Here is a 14,740-nt window from a genome sequence, read left to right as displayed (position 1 = left end):
CTTTATTAGTAGATCCCAGGCCGGTGTCTGCTGTGACATACTTTTAGGAGTTTTCCTGTGACCCAAAAAGAATCCGCTGCAGACACGCCTATTTGGGAAACTGCGTTTTGACTCAATAAGCCAAACTTCATTCTACTATAATCAAATATGTTGCCTTTTTCTGTTTCTCTCCTAGGCACGTCAACTGTGGCGTCTAAGTATGAGGAGTTGGAGTGTCTGTATGCAGCGGTGGGGAAAGTAATCTACGAGGGCCTCACCAACTATGAAAAAGCCACCAGTAGTGCTAACCCAACACAGCTGTTTGGTAAGACACCTACCAGAACCAAGACACACTTTTACTGTCTCTGTCGGTCTCTTATTCTCCCTTGCACCCATTCACTCAATCATTCATGCTCTCGCTCTCTCAGGCGCGCCTGCACACACCATCTCTCCATCCAGTAATTAGAGGAGCAGGTGTCGTTTAAATCTAAAGCAGTGGTCTATGCTGGGTGGGTTAACAGCTCGTTTGGTTAAATGAACGGTGCAGCACAGGTCAGTCAGTCTGTGGAGGTAAAGCCAGATTTTTCTCTTTCACTACTTCTAATATCAGGTTTAAACCTGATGTCAGAAGTTTTTCTGAAAAGCTTATTTTTCATGCATGAGAATAAAGTCTCAATTTACATGGAGGTGGCATTATTTATTTAAGTGGCACAAAGTGAGATGGCTATTGGAGAACACTCTAAAGGTAACGCTATTTGATACCGTTTCCCGAAATGGCAAAAGTGGTCAATAACTGCTTTCATACCCTGTCCTCTCCTTGAGGGGTTGTGTTACACACACACTGCTGGTATGATGCATGTCTCGCCAACGGTGACATTTTAACATTCGTCTCCCCTCTACAGGAGACCGCATGCTTTTTCTGTAATTTGGTTCGATTTCCTCCAAAAATGTATTTAGTGTGTGTGGGAGACAGTGGCAGTGTCTCGAATGTATTTTTCTCTCTCTCCCAGGTACGTTGATGATTCTGAAGTCGGCTTGTAGTTACAACTCCAGCTACATTGACAGGCTCATCTCTGTGTTCATGCGCTCGCTGCAGAAGATGGTCCGAGAACACCTCAGTCCCCAGCAAGCCACTCCCGGGCCCACCGAGGCCAGCACAGGTTGGGAATACACACACTCACACTCATTCAGAGACACTAACACACAGGGCTCCAGATTAACTTTCCCCCTCGTGGCACTGGAGCTATTTACTTTTTCAGTTGGTGGCACCAGCCCATCATTTGGTCACACCTACATTTTGCCGCAGTGTCACGCAATAAAAATAATTCCCCGTAATCCTCTCATAAATTATTCACGGTGCTAAAAATGTTTCATCTAACATGTCCAACTTAAAGCAGTGATTGTCATGGATTTTTGGTTGACAATAGGCTATTGTTTCTATACACTGAGTGTACAAAACATTAGGAACACTTGCTATTTCCATGACAGACTAACCAGGTGAATCCAGGTGAAAGCTATGCTACCTTATTGGTGTCTCATGTTAAATCTGCTTAAATCAGTGTAGATGAAGGGGAGGAGACGAGTTAAAGAAGGATTTTTAAGGCTTGAGACATGGCTTGTGTATATGTGCCATTCAGAGGGTGAGGGGGCAAGACCAAAGATTTAAGTGCCTTTTGAATGGAGTATGGTAGTAGGTGCCATGCGCCCCGGTTTGAAAAGTTGATCTGCAACGCTGCTTGGTTATCATGCTCAACAGTTTCCTGTGTGTATCACTAATGGTCCACCACCCAAAGGACATCCAGTCAACTTGACACAACTGTGGGAAGCATTGGAGTCAACATGGGCCGGCATCCCTGTGGAACGCTTTCAACGCCTTGCAGAGTCCATGTCCCAATGAATTGAGGCTGTTCTGAGGGCAAAAGGGGGGTGTGCAACTCTATATTAGGAAGGTGTTCTTAATGTTTTGTACACTGAGTTTATTTTACTGTCAAAATAGAAGTTTATTTTTATTTTATTTTGTTCAATAGATTAATTTGCATACATCTTTTTAGCCCACTAATATCACATGCAGTAGGCCAACTGGTGGCCTGCAGGTGATTTAAATTATTACTTTTTTTTATTTAATTGATTTATATTTGGACATAAAATACTAAACACCAGCAAATCAGCTCCAAATGATTTTAATTTTGGAAGTCTGTTTTACAGGATTCCCACACATAATAGAGATGCAGTGCCTTCAGAAAGGATTCACACCCCTTGACTTTTTACACATTTTGTTAAAATGAAGAAAAAAAATATTTAAATGTATTTATTTGTAAAAAAAAAAAAAAAAAATGTTAAAACGTCAGCGATCTCCACAAAGTACTCCGTAATGTAAAAGTGGAAGAAAAATGTAAATAAATATGGCTAAAAAAACACTGTCATTGATTAGATAAGTATTCAACCCCCTGAGTCAATACATTAATAGCGCTTAGCTCTATTCTGTGTCTTTTACCATAAACTCCCTAGTCCTTGTCGATGACAAGCATACGCATAACATGATGCAGCCAACACCATGCTTGAAAATAGGAAGAGTGGTACTCAGTAACATGTTGTTGGATTTGTCCCAAACATAACACTTTGTGTTCAGGACATAAACTTAATTTCTTTGCCACTTTTTTTTTGTAGTTTTACTTGAGGGCCTTATTGCAAACCGGGTGCAATATTTGTGTTCTGTACAGGCTTCCTCCTTCACTCTGTCAATTGGGTTAGTATTGTGGAGTAACTAAAATGTTGTTGATCCATCCTCCATGCCATTAAACTCTGTAACTGTTTTAGTCCTCATTGGCCTTATGGTGAAATCCCTGAGCGGTTTCTTTCCTCTCCGGCAACTGAGTTAAGGACACCTGTGTCTTTGTAGTGACTGGGTGTATGAATACACCATCCAAAGTGTAATTAATAACTTCACCATGCTCAAAGGGATCTTCAATATCTTCTTTTTTATGTTTTACCCTTTTACCAATAGGTGCCCTTTGCGAGACATTGGTAAACCTCCCTGGTCTTTGTGGTTGAATCTGTGTTTGAAATTCACTGCTCAACTAAGGGACCTTACAGATCATTGAATGTGTGGGGTACCGAGATGAGGAAGTAATTAAAAAATCATGTTAAACGCTATTGCAGGTAGTGAGTCCATGCAACGTATTCTGTGACTTGTTAAGCACATTTTTATTCCTGAACTTATTTAGGCTTCCAATGACAAAGGGGTTGAATACTTATTGACTGATGACCTTTACGCTTTTCATTTTTAATTCATTAAAAAATAACCCTAATTCCACTTTGACATTACGGGGTATATTGTGTGTGTGTGTGTGTGTAGGCCAGTGACAATCTCAATTTAATCAATTTTAAATTCACTCTAACTAGGAGTTGGAACCAAAATTATTTTCGAATTTCGTTCTGAACGGAAGCATTGTTTTCCCGTTCCGACCAGCAAAACAAACTTCAGAACCGTTAAAAAAATAATGTTTTGTTCCTTTTTAAACCTCTGACATTACTTCACCAATGGATAGAGCTTGCCCACTCCTTAGCAAGCTGCTATGTACATGCGTTGGACGGACAAGTCTAGTTTAGGGTTGGACATACGACTGAAATTTTGCGGGTGAGCAGAAGGCTGGGCATGAAGCGCTGGGCATCTTGCTATGACATGCATTATCGGTGTTAGGCCTACAGTTATACCAACAGAGGAGTTGCTTTTATGGAGGAACTTTTAATGTTTTTAAACTTCAAAGAGTTTGCTTAGAGTTTGACCAGAGCTAGCCCTTGACCATGACTCTGTTACATTACACATAATGCTGACTAAGTTTAGGAGCTAGATTTAAATATGAACTTGTCTTGCGTTTTTGTACTTAGAAAAAAAAGAATAAGTCATGAACACAAAATAATGTTAACTGTTTACCATGCTTTTAAAAAAACGTTTTGGTTATTTTTGCTGAACCGGTTCCAACCCCTGCCTGTAACACTACAACATGTGGAAAAAGTCAAGGGGTGTGAATACTTTGAAGGCACTTTTATAAGTGATCAATACAAATGTTAGCAGATTAGAAATTATGTTTTAGCCAAATATATATACAGTGCCTTGCGAAAGTATTCGGCCCCCTTGAACTTTGCGATCTTTTTACATATTTCAGGCTTCAAACATAAAGATATAAAACTATTTTTTTGTGAAGAATCAACAACAAGTGGGACACAATCATGAAGTGGATGACATTTATTGGATATTTCAAACTTTTTTAACAAATCAAAAACTGAAAAATTGGGCGTGCAAAATTATTCAGCCGCCTTAAGTTAATACTTTGTAGTGCCACCTTTTGCTGTGATTACAGCTATAAGTTGCTTGGGGTATGCCTCTATCAGTTTTGCACATCGAGAGACTGCATTTATTTCCCATTCCTCCTTGCAAAACAGCTCGAGCTCAGTGAGGTTGGATGGAGAGCATTTGTGAACAGCAGTTTTCAGTTCTTTCCACAGATTCTCGATTGGATTCAGGTCTGGACTTTGACTTGGCCATTCTAACACCTGGATATGTTTATTTTTGAACCATTCCATTGTAGATTTTGCTTTATGTTTTGGATCATTGTCTTGTTGGTAGACAAATCTCCGTCCCAGTCTCAGGTCTTTTGCAGACTCCATTAGGTTTTCTTCCAGAATGGTCCTGTATTTGGCTCCATCCATCTTCCCATCAATTTTAACCATCTTCCCTGTCCCTGCTGAAGAAAAGCAGGCCCAAACCATGATGCTGCCACCACCATGTTTGACAGTGGGGATGGTGTGTTCAGCTGTGTTGCTTTTACACCAAACATAACGTTTTGCATTGTTGCCAAAAAGTTCAATTTTGGTTTCATCTGACCAGAGCACCTTCTTCCACATGTTTGGTGTGTCTCCCAGGTGGCTTGTGGCAAACTTTAAACAACACTTTTTAAGGATATCTTTAAGAAATGGCTTTCTTCTTGCCACTCTTCCATAAAGGCCAGATTAGTGCAATATACGACTGATTGTTGTCCTATGGACAGAGTCTCCCACCTCAGCTGTAGATCTCTGCAGTTCATCCAGAGTGATCATGGGCCTCTTGGCTGCATCTCTGATCAGTCTTATCCTTGTATGAGCTGAAAGTTTAGAGGGATGGCCAGGTCTTGGTAGATTTGCAGTGGTCTGATACTCCTTCCATTTCAATATTATCGCTTGCACAGTGCTCCTTGGGATGTTTAAAGCTTGGGAAATCTTTTTGTATCCAAATCCGGCTTTAAACTTCTTCACAACAGTATCTCGGACCTGCCTGGTGTGTTCCTTGTTCTTCATGATGCTCTCTGCGCTTTTAACGGACCTCTGAGACTATCACAGTGCAGGTGCATTTATACAGAGACTTGATTACACACAGGTGGATTGTATTTATCATCATTAGTCATTTAGGTCAACATTGGATCATTCAGAGATCCTCACTGAACTTCTGGAGAGAGTTTGCTGCACTGAAAGTAAAGGGGCTGAATAATTTTGCACGCCCAATTTTTCAGTTTTTGATTTGTTAAAAAAGTTTGAAATATCCAATAAATGTCGTTCCACTTCATGATTGTGTCCCACTTGTTGTTGATTCTTCACAAATAAATACAGTTTTATATCTTTATGTTTGAAGCCTGAAATGTGGCAAAAGTTCGCAAAGTTCAAGGGGGCCGAATACTTTCGCAAGGCACTGTATGTTTTGACTTCTTGCGGTCAACTTTCAGTCAACAAAGTATCTAAATATTTTCCGGTCCTCAGACCATCCTCTTCAGAAAAGGTTGTCCCGCGGCTGAATCTAGTTGATGATGCCTGCTGTCGGCTAATTCATTTGGGACTAATTCACCTCTTAAGGAAGTGGAAATTAAAAAAACATTTGCTAGATTACTAAATAAATATAATATGGCTGCTAGTTAGCTGTGTAATTGATTTAATATAACAGTAAATGAATTGTCCCAACAACAAAAGATAGCCTACCCAGTGACTTATATAGGCCTACCGGTATGCACTGACTCACAAAACTGCAGAATGCACTCGCGCATGCATCTTAAAACCGTAAAGAAACTTTAGTTTTGAAACGGTGCCAATCACTCGATATTGAGAAATACATGTTATACCTACAGCAAGCTGGGATCCTCTATCCAACAAACATTGTGCTTTCAAAACAATTTTACAGTTTGAAATGTTGCGCAATCAGAACACATTTTTCTCTCCCTCTAGAGCGCACAGGAGGGAGAGGGAGTGAAAGTGGCTCGCTCATCACAGCAGCCGCCAGCGAAACAGGTACAGGGGCAGATCAGACACGTTCATTGTAGGAATCAGGATAACTCCCTATTTTTCAAACAGAGTTTTGAATGAGATGCGACCATTTTCAACATTTTAACTCGCATAGCCAAGTCAATGGGACTTAAAATGCAACTAAATGGTTGCACTCTGGAGCCTTAACACACACACTCACCTTTTACCACATACTCAGGCCCACCAGTCCCAGGTCTCCCAGTAGACGTGTTACCCAGCGCCAGCAGCCCAGGTGGGATGGCAACCTGTTACTTCTTACACTGCCTGGCTCTCTGCTCCATTTCCTCCAGTCATCAGCCATTATTGCTCTCCCAGTTCTATAATACAGTCTTCCCTAGTTAGCCTTCATCAAACAGGGGTGACATTTCAGCTGGCTGACCTTAGCACCCCCTGGAAACAGTTGGAATTCCTTGTGTGTGACACTGAGATGAGTGTGTAGCAGTCGAATCACAATGTGTGTGTGTGTGTTCCGGACACCTCCAGAAACCCCTCAGAAACCAGAGCTCAGATATCCCCCTACCTCGGGTCTGTTTGGCCCATACAGAAGAGGGAGTGAATGGCTGGAAGGTCAATGTGAATGGCTTGAAGGTCTGGCAGATCCACTGGGATGATAGAGGTCTCACTGGGAATCTACCATGGCTCTGATTCCCCTCCTGGGTTGTAGATGCAGTGAGATGCCTCTGGCTGAGACAGACTTGTTTACCTTGCACCGTTTCTCCAAAGGTTAGATGGTCCTCCTGTTTAGTGTTTTCTGCATGTTCAGTCTTGCAGTGTTTGTGGCCACTGGGTGCTGCTGCAGTGAGACTGCATTTACTCTTGGTCATAGCCAATGAGCCCAAGCCAAGCACCTCTATCCCTGCTCTTCCTAAGACCGGTAATGATAGTGAGATGTTATCAGGCTTTTTAAATGGATCTCTAATGACCTGAATGTTCACTGTCAAAGAACACAAGCACACTATTTTACACTCACTTTGTAGTGAATGCAGTTAAGTGAATTGACATTCTATGTCATGACCTCTAACCTCTCCCCACAGTGACTAGCGAACTAGTGATGCTGTCTCTGGACCTGGTGAAGAGTCGTCTGTCTGTCATGTCCATTGAGATGAGGAAGAACTTCATCCAAGTCATCCTCACGTCGCTCATCGAGAAGTCGCCTGACGCCAAGATCCTCCGCGCCATCGTCAAGATCGTGGAGGAGTGGGTTAAGAACAACTCCCCCATGGCAGCAAACCAGGTGAGAGGACCATTTTTCATCACGTTTCCCTGTTGGCCGTTTAGCAAACACTGAAAACCCAGGACATGCACTGCTAATGATCTGTGTAAGAACAACTAGCCAGCAAACCAATCTGGGAACCAGGAAACACAAATCTACACAGGTGTCTTTGCTCTGAGTCCAGCAGAGACAATGAGGGGGGAGCGAGGACCAAAGGTACTACACCCCCCCCCCCCCCCCCTTCAGATGCACTAAAGATAAATGAACGGAATCAATCTTCTCTCTCTCTCTCTCCATCCACAGATGCCCAATCTTCGTGAGAAGTCCATTCTGCTGGTGAAGATGATGACCTATATAGAGAAGCGTTTCCCTGATGACCTTGAGTTAAACGCCCAATTTCTGGACCTCGTTAATTACGTTTACAGGTAATTACCCCCATTAATCACCTGGATGAGTATGCACGGCAAACATACTCGGCGCCGCTACGCTATTTCACCCATCGATTGGGGGGGGGGCGTAGAGAGAGTCGGGTGCAGAGAGAGGAGTATGCCAGGTCACCGCCACAAACCATTCATCCATTGAGCAGGAGGGACAGAGGTTGGGGATAGGGTAGCCAGAATGGTGGGGGTTGGATTTGAGGGTCTTCCATTGACAGGACACATGGTGTGAGGGAGAGATGGGAGGGTGGCAGAGGGGTGAGGCAGCCAAGCGAAAGGCGACTGACTCCTCAGCCCACTGCTATTCAGCCTGGCTGGGCCTCTCACCACAAATACCACGCCCCCGTTCCTCTCCTCCAGTCATCAAGACTGCCCCATCCCATTTCCCATTCTGCCTGTCCACAGACGATCTGCTCTGTAAGTCACGTAACTTTGAACAAGCTGTAAAACTATGATTGACGCATCACCGTCCACATAGCATCTGCTCCACAACGACATCTCTGAATAAGTAGATGGTTTAGTAGCTTCAGTATAATACACTCACTGCTGAGACATTACTCTTCCTCTCTTTTAAATACTCTAGAGGCCCATTCACCAGGGCTGTGGAATGATCTAGAAATGATTGCATAGCTTATTACACAGCATTTAATGTGGGATGTTAACCGTTTTACTATTCCGCTAGGATTATCATAAAAGATAAGGTGATCCGTTTTTAAACATTAAGTTAAAGTAACTGTCTGCATCCTATGCTGTTTCACTTCAATGACCTTCATTGCTTCTTCACTAATTGCTATGATGCTTTTAGCTCCTTTTGTATCTTAATTGTTATGAAGGCGCTTGCTCTGAAATGCATTAGCATTAATAACTGTATAAGAAAAATAAATTGCAGTTGTAAACCATTTTCAATTAGATATAAATAATGGTTACATAAATGCATTTCAACCCTCTTTGTCCAATCAGGGACGAGAGTCTCTCAGGAAGTGACATCACGTCGAAGTTGGAGCCGGCCTTTCTGTCGGGTCTGCGTTGCGCCCAGCCTCTGATCAGGGCTAAGTTCTTTGAGGTGTTTGACCTCTCCATGAAGAGACGTGTCTACGAGAGGCTACTCTACATCTGCTGCTCTCAGAACTGGGAGGCCATGAGCAGCCACTTCTGGATCAAACAATGCATAGAGGTAAGGAGATGTACTGGGACGAGGGGTCAAGTCATGACTGTTTTGATATCAGTTGAGACATTTGAGAGCTTGGGACTATACGGTTACCTGCATTTTTGTCAATGTAGTTGACAGCCTTGTTCTCTGTTTTCAGTGTACTCTAAATACCCCCAATTCATGTTAAGTTCAAAAGAACACCAGATAAAAATTGAAACCAATGAGAGTTCGCAACTTTAAAGCCAATTATCTCCATTTTCTTTTTACAGGTAGAACCTTATTGTCCCAAGCTCTCCATGTTTCTGAATACTCCAGTTAGGACTAAGTCCTTTGAAGAGGTTTCTGATTTGAGCTTTGAAATCTAACTATGTCCTGTCTGTTTTAGCACAAATAATTATTGTATACAGTGGTATGTGATGTAGCTTGTCCATAATGTCTCTACAGACGGCCTTTTTTGTGAAGTGTCTCCATAATGCTTCAGACCCCCTAGAAACTGTTAACCTGAATTTCTGTGATCTTTTTTTCTGTGTCACTTTCTCTCTGTTAGCTGCTGCTGGCGGTGTGTGAGCGTAACAGCATCATCGGGACCAGCTGCCAGGGCTCCATGCTCCCATCCATCACAAACGTCATCAATCTGGCCGACAGCCACGACCGTGCCGCCTTCGCCATGGCAACCCACATCAAGCAAGAGCCCAGAGAGAGGGAGAACAGCGAGACCAAGGAGGAGGTGAGGATGCCACGCAACAGGAGTCTGAGGGTCACACGGACACACTCTCTAAGAGACGTGTTGACACACACACACACAAAGACCCATTATCCCATTGTGTGTTTGTTATTGGGGAGGAATAACATCTAGTTCTCCCTCTTTGTTGACCTGTATTTCCTGCTGCAGCAAACTGTTTCCCCCACAGATTTGATGCAGTATTCATAGCAGTATTTATATAACAGTCAATATTTTCTGTTTACCTTTCCTCCCCATCTCATTATGATCATCTCTCCAAGGGGAAAGACTAAGTGCTTTTGCATATATTACAACAAATGACTAAATGCATCCCCCACCTCTTCTGTTCTTCCTTTCCGCAATCTTCTTCTACTCTCTCCCCCTCTCTCTCCTCCAGGATGTGGAGATCGACATAGAGCTAGCCCCAGGGGACCAGACAGCCATCCCCAAGAACAAGGAGCAGGCAGAGAAAGACACAGGCAACCAGCTGCACATGCTCACCAACCGCCACGACAAGTTCCTCGATTCCCTTAGAGAGGTCAAGGTGAGTTATGACACCAACATTTGCCCTTTTAGTTCAAATCAACCCTCCCCGCCCTCACTGACAAGTTCATGCTTTTAGCAAAAAATACTTTGGCTTTGAGCACACATTCTACATTTGATCGATTATATGGATGAACCTTAAGGAACAAGATTTGGAAGGTGATAAGTTGACCCCTGAACCTTTATCTTGTAGGTTGTTCCACAGGAAAGTAGCCACAAAATCCTGTGGTATTTCCTGCACAGCCTTTTATGTGGGATTTTTGCTGAATGATTCCTGTAGGGCTGTTTCGTAAGAGTGAGATGTCAACCCCTTATTGTCATTTTGCCTGATGCTGACCTGTGTTGTCATTGTGTCTGTGTCAGACGGGGGCGCTGCTGAACGCCCTGGTCCAGCTGTGTCACATCTCCACCCCCTTGGCTGAGAAGACCTGGGTACAGCTGTTCCCTCGACTGTGGAAGATCCTCTCTGACCGACAGCAACACGTAAGCACTGCCAGGTCAACGTGCATTAACATGTCTTGTACTTCCAGGTCATAAGTTTGGCACTAGATGGCCAGGCTACAATGGACTGTAAATTCAATGTGCTCACAACTGGATTGGGGCCTGTTCAAAAGGGGGCAACATTCTGCAATGTTTAGGTGGAAGAAATCATGTCCACTCCATAGAAATAGATGAACTATTGTAATAGTAATTATTTTCCAATGTCTATTCATGGTGTTTCTATATGCAATGTTGATATGAGCTATTTATACCTTCTGTGCAAGTTTACAGGTCAAAACCCTGGTTGTCATGCCGTGATAGAGGTCAAAGGCTATGGCGTGACTCATTGTCTGTCATCATTATTTACCTGGACAGGGCCGACACGGGTCACAGGCTCTGGTCTGACCTGACTGGTCAGCACCACACTCTGAGACACACAGATACTGAGACGTGCGCTCTCTCTAAGACAAACACACATCTCAGCTCCGTGACGTTGGTTAGCAGACAGTCAGCCTGACCTTGGCTCTGCCATTTCTTCCTTAAAACATGCAATTTCCTCTTAATGAGGAACCATTCATTTATGCAGAATATGTAAGAAGAAATAACATACTGAGTTTAATGAACCAGATGCCTCCAGTATTAAGAGGCTCATTTAAGGGCTCCTGATTTGAAGTGATTTGAGCTATTAACTTTCTGAGACGCGTTGGAAATAGAACTAGACGTCTTAATGATGTTTGTCACTCACAGACGGACATGGATGAACACTTAAATAGGATGCATATTTAGGCTGATGATTATCTGGTTCTAAATATCTTCATGTGGTTTTAGGGTACTGACTGCTGGAGGAAAAATATATTCAAAGCATTTAAATAGTGATTATTTTTGCTGAAGCTGTCTCTTAGATGATTATTCTGTGGTTGCTAGTGTGGTGGTGTCCAATTAGTTCTAGCTTGTTTTCAGTGGTGCATAATATTGCATGCTTTTGGCCATAGAATGCATTTCTATCTGTCCTCTTAACCTTGACTCTCCTTCCCCTCCTTTCCTCTCCCCAACCATCCTCCCACGTCACCTCCCTCCCAGGCCCTGTCAGGTGAGATGAGTCCTTTCCTGTGCAGTGGGAGCCACCAGGCTCAGAGGGACTGCCAGCCCAGTGCCCTCAACTGCTTCGTGGAGGCAATGTCCCAGTGTGTGCCCCCTATCCCCATCAGGCCCTGTGTGTTGAAGTACCTGGGGAAGACTCACAATCTGTGGCTGCGCTCCACTCTGATGCTGGAACAGCAGGCCTTTGAGAAGGGCCTCAGCCTTCACAGCAAGCCCAAACAGAGCACCAACGAGTTCTACGAACAGGAGAGCATCACTCCACCACAACAGGTACAGGTTTACAGATGTCATCGTGTTCACTTTCAGTTCTATTAAATGAGTACATGGTTAGCTTGGTAACTTTTTCTTCATTCATTGCCTTTTGTGTACTGTCCGTTCATTAAATGGGTATGGCTACTAGACAGGCACTGCATCCTGACTAGGGATGTAACGATTCATTGATACGATATGGAATCCAGTTCAAATGTTTAAGATGCAAGTGCTTCGGTCCACAAAACTCCAAACCGATTAAAATGTAGCATGAACCGGTTCACTTGTGAGACGACTTGTGCAATAGTCAATCAGGCTTTATTAGTTGGAAGACAACCCACCGGTGCCCACTGTCCAGTAAACTCTAGTTGTACATACTAGAAAGCACAGCTTTCGGTATATCGTTGAAGCTTATAGGGAAACTGACACGATCAGGACTACTTAAAAATTATTATTTTTTTACTCCAAAATCAAGTCTCCATTTTATGGGTAGAATGTGTGTTAATCAAATTGCTACAATTTAGGCGATTTTAAAATTGAATTTCAACAGTATCCCCCTTTTAAACATGTCAACGTTCCGAACGGAACTTTACCTGCGGTGATCTTTGTGGCATAACAATGCACGTGATTGACTGGAAATTATACCTACAGTAACATTGTTTCTTTTGATTGGTTTAAACCTGCAGTGACGTTATACTGGAAATAACATTGATTTAAACCTGCAGTGACGTTATACTGGAAATAACATTGATTTAAACCTGCAGTGACGTTATACTGGAAATAACATTGATTTAAACCTGCAGTGACGTTATACTGGAAATAACATTGATTTAAACCTGCAGTGACGTTATACTGGAAATAACATTAGATTGATTTAAACCTGCAGTGACGTTATACTGGAAATAACATTAGATTGATTTAAACCTGCATTGACGTTATACTGGAAATAACATTGATTTAAACCTGCAGTGACGTTATACTGGAAATAACATTGATTTAAACCTGCAGTGACGTTATACTGGAAATAACATTGATTTAAACCTGCAGTGACGTTATACTGGAAATAACATTGATTTAAACCTGCAGTGACGTTATACTGGAAATAACATTGATTTAAACCTGCAGTGACGTTATACTGGAAATAACATTAGATTGATATTTGCCCACCATTTTAGTGGGGGAGGAACAAAATTGACTTGAAATGTGCACATTCTCTTCAAGAACATGTATTTACATTTTAGTAGCTTTATGTTATGAGAAACATGTCGGTTTAACTTGAAGATTAGGGTTAGATGTACCTCTGTCATTTTATATCATGATAGTAGAAACTGTGAACCATACCCAACACAGTCAAAACAGACACTTGCTCGTCTTTATACTAATGCTCAACTTTCGATTCTATTTTTATTACCCCTTTTTTTTTCTATTATTGTTGCATATCGAGAGGTGAACCTGCGAGTAAAGCATTTCATTGTACTATGTACAGCGAGTATCCTGTGCATATGATAAATCCATTTGACTTGACACAGCTCCGACTGATCCTGCTCAGAGAGGCCCAGCTCCATGAGCAGCAGATTTCCATTTAGACTGGAAAATGAATGTCTTCATGCAATAACTGTTAGTGCATTGAATCTAATTGTATCGCATCGATTTATTCCTCTTATCAATCCGAATGGTTTCAAACTACAATAAAATATAGTTCCTTTATGGTGGCCCATGTATCTAGATGTGTATGGAATAGTCTTTGAAAGGGAAGCTGTACACCCCTGATCCCAACTCTGTGTGGTCCTATAGGAGATCCTGGACTCCCTGGCAGAGCTGTACTCTCTACTGCAGGAGGAGGACATGTGGGCGGGGCTGTGGCAGAAACGCTGCAAGTTCCCAGAGACCTCCACGGCTATTGCCTACGAGCAGCACGGCTTCTTCGAACAGGTGAGGTCTTGTTGATTGATGCACTGGCAAATTTGATAATGTTGTAAACATTGTACAATTTTGACTACAAAGCCTACAGCTGGGTAGGTAGCCTTGCACGAGCCTTGGCTTGTGCGACCTGGAACAGCTCATGGGAGCAAAAGCCCATCTCCTGTTTCTGTAGCATGAGGCAGCGTGATTTACAACAACCCCTGGACAGGGCGCTAGTCTATCGCAAGGCCTTGCCCCCAATCTATCTCCTTAATGCCGAGTCTAAGGCAGAGATGCACCAGGTTCCATTTTTACAGTATTTGGTATGACTCTGCCGGAGATCCAACTTCCAATCTTAGGGCGGACACTCAATCCACAAGGCCACTGAGTTGGTCACAGCTGGGTAGTACTGACTATTTACTATGTTACCTTCAACAGGCCCAGGAGAGCTATGAGAAGGCCATGGAAAAAGCCAGGAAGGAACACGAGAGGAGCAACGCCTCTCCTGCCATCTTACCGGAGTACCAACTCTGGGAGGACCACTGGATACGGTAAATAACTGATGTATTTACTGGTCTAGTTGTTCATCCCTGGTAGGTGTAATAACTGCATAATTACTCTCAGAACTATGCAGTTGC

General features: G+C 42.8%; 1 protein-coding gene across 4 annotated transcripts in view; it reads left to right on the top strand.

Annotated features, from left to right (window-relative positions):
* LOC110499190 (transformation/transcription domain-associated protein) overlaps nt 1-14,740 on the top strand; it is a 77,840-nt gene that overhangs the window by 30,587 nt on the left and 32,513 nt on the right. For 2 of the 4 annotated variants that reach the window (XM_036956021.1, XM_036956020.1), the window contains 11 exons: nt 176-304; nt 990-1,139; nt 7,341-7,540; nt 7,823-7,944; nt 8,917-9,130; nt 9,654-9,833; nt 10,225-10,371; nt 10,734-10,853; nt 11,931-12,221; nt 13,995-14,132; nt 14,541-14,653. In XM_036956021.1, the coding sequence (XP_036811916.1) occupies nt 176-304; nt 990-1,139; nt 7,341-7,540; nt 7,823-7,944; nt 8,917-9,130; nt 9,654-9,833; nt 10,225-10,371; nt 10,734-10,853; nt 11,931-12,221; nt 13,995-14,132; nt 14,541-14,653 (1,804 nt within the window). Of the gene's footprint in view, nt 1-175; nt 305-989; nt 1,140-6,228; nt 6,292-6,484; nt 6,539-7,340; nt 7,541-7,822; nt 7,945-8,916; nt 9,131-9,653; nt 9,834-10,224; nt 10,372-10,733; nt 10,854-11,930; nt 12,222-13,994; nt 14,133-14,540; nt 14,654-14,740 lie in introns of all 4 variants that reach the window. The other 2 variants (XM_036956018.1, XM_036956019.1) reach the window with 2 other exon arrangements.

The sequence above is a fragment of the Oncorhynchus mykiss genome, chromosome 20, assembly GCF_013265735.2.
Source record: "Oncorhynchus mykiss isolate Arlee chromosome 20, USDA_OmykA_1.1, whole genome shotgun sequence".
NCBI lineage: Eukaryota > Metazoa > Chordata > Actinopteri > Salmoniformes > Salmonidae > Oncorhynchus > Oncorhynchus mykiss.
Note: the sequence above shows the minus strand (reverse complement) of the source record. Positions and strands in the feature narration are given on the sequence as shown.